General features: G+C 44.5%; 1 protein-coding gene across 1 annotated transcript in view; it reads left to right on the top strand.

The window, feature by feature from the left end:
* The first annotated feature begins 6 nt into the window (after positions 1–6).
* Positions 7–654, top strand: part of LOC107577114 (low density lipoprotein receptor adapter protein 1-like) — a 13474-nt gene continuing 12826 nt past the window's right edge. The window contains exon 1 of the mRNA XM_016263225.1: positions 7–226. Coding sequence (XP_016118711.1) covers positions 142–226 — 85 coding nt within the window. The 5' untranslated portion in view covers positions 7–141. The remainder of the gene's footprint in view (positions 227–654) is intronic.

Raw genomic sequence — 654 nt, 5'->3', positions numbered from 1 at the left:
GCCGCCCAGGAGACGCGGAGACTCCAGCATTCCCGCAGATGTCGGCGTCGACGCGGCCACAACAAAGTTGAGAGAGTGAGAAGACGTAGTTCATGGCCAACAGCAGCACCTGAAGACGCTTCTCCGCTTAGAAACCTCGCCATGGATGTGCTCAAATCAGCCAGAAGGGCTTTTATTCGCAGTCCCAGCCTGACCAAACAGTCCTGGAGCTCAGGCAAACACCAAAGTGAGTATGTCAACAGCGAGACTGTCGTCTCATATTGCGTTTATCAGAAGTGTTAATCATGTTTGGTAATACACTCAAAAGAGGACGTTTTCCTAATAGTTAAGAAGCTTTGTCAGTTAGTTTGTGGGTCATTTTTTGATTACAATTTATAAATATTCTCTGAAAAGTTGTTTAATGAAAGGCACAGACGAGTATTTAAGTCACATCTATTGATGAGATTCGCAACCTTCGTACGAAACTACATGTTTTAGGGTTCATTAGTGGATGGCTGGGTCTCAAAACCTGTTGAGCTACCTATCTAGACAGCAGTAATGCCCAAAAACGCTGTCTAGGTTTTGAGAAATGGCTTTTTGCTGGAGCATGTCACCAACACTAGCACGCTTTTCATTAGCCCTCAAAAACCCAGCCATTTTATTTTAGCAAAGCAC

The sequence above is a fragment of the Sinocyclocheilus grahami genome, unplaced genomic scaffold (genome assembly GCF_001515645.1).
Source record: "Sinocyclocheilus grahami isolate Dianchi unplaced genomic scaffold, SAMN03320097.WGS_v1.1 scaffold5157.1, whole genome shotgun sequence".
NCBI lineage: Eukaryota > Metazoa > Chordata > Actinopteri > Cypriniformes > Cyprinidae > Sinocyclocheilus > Sinocyclocheilus grahami.
Note: the sequence above shows the minus strand (reverse complement) of the source record. Positions and strands in the feature narration are given on the sequence as shown.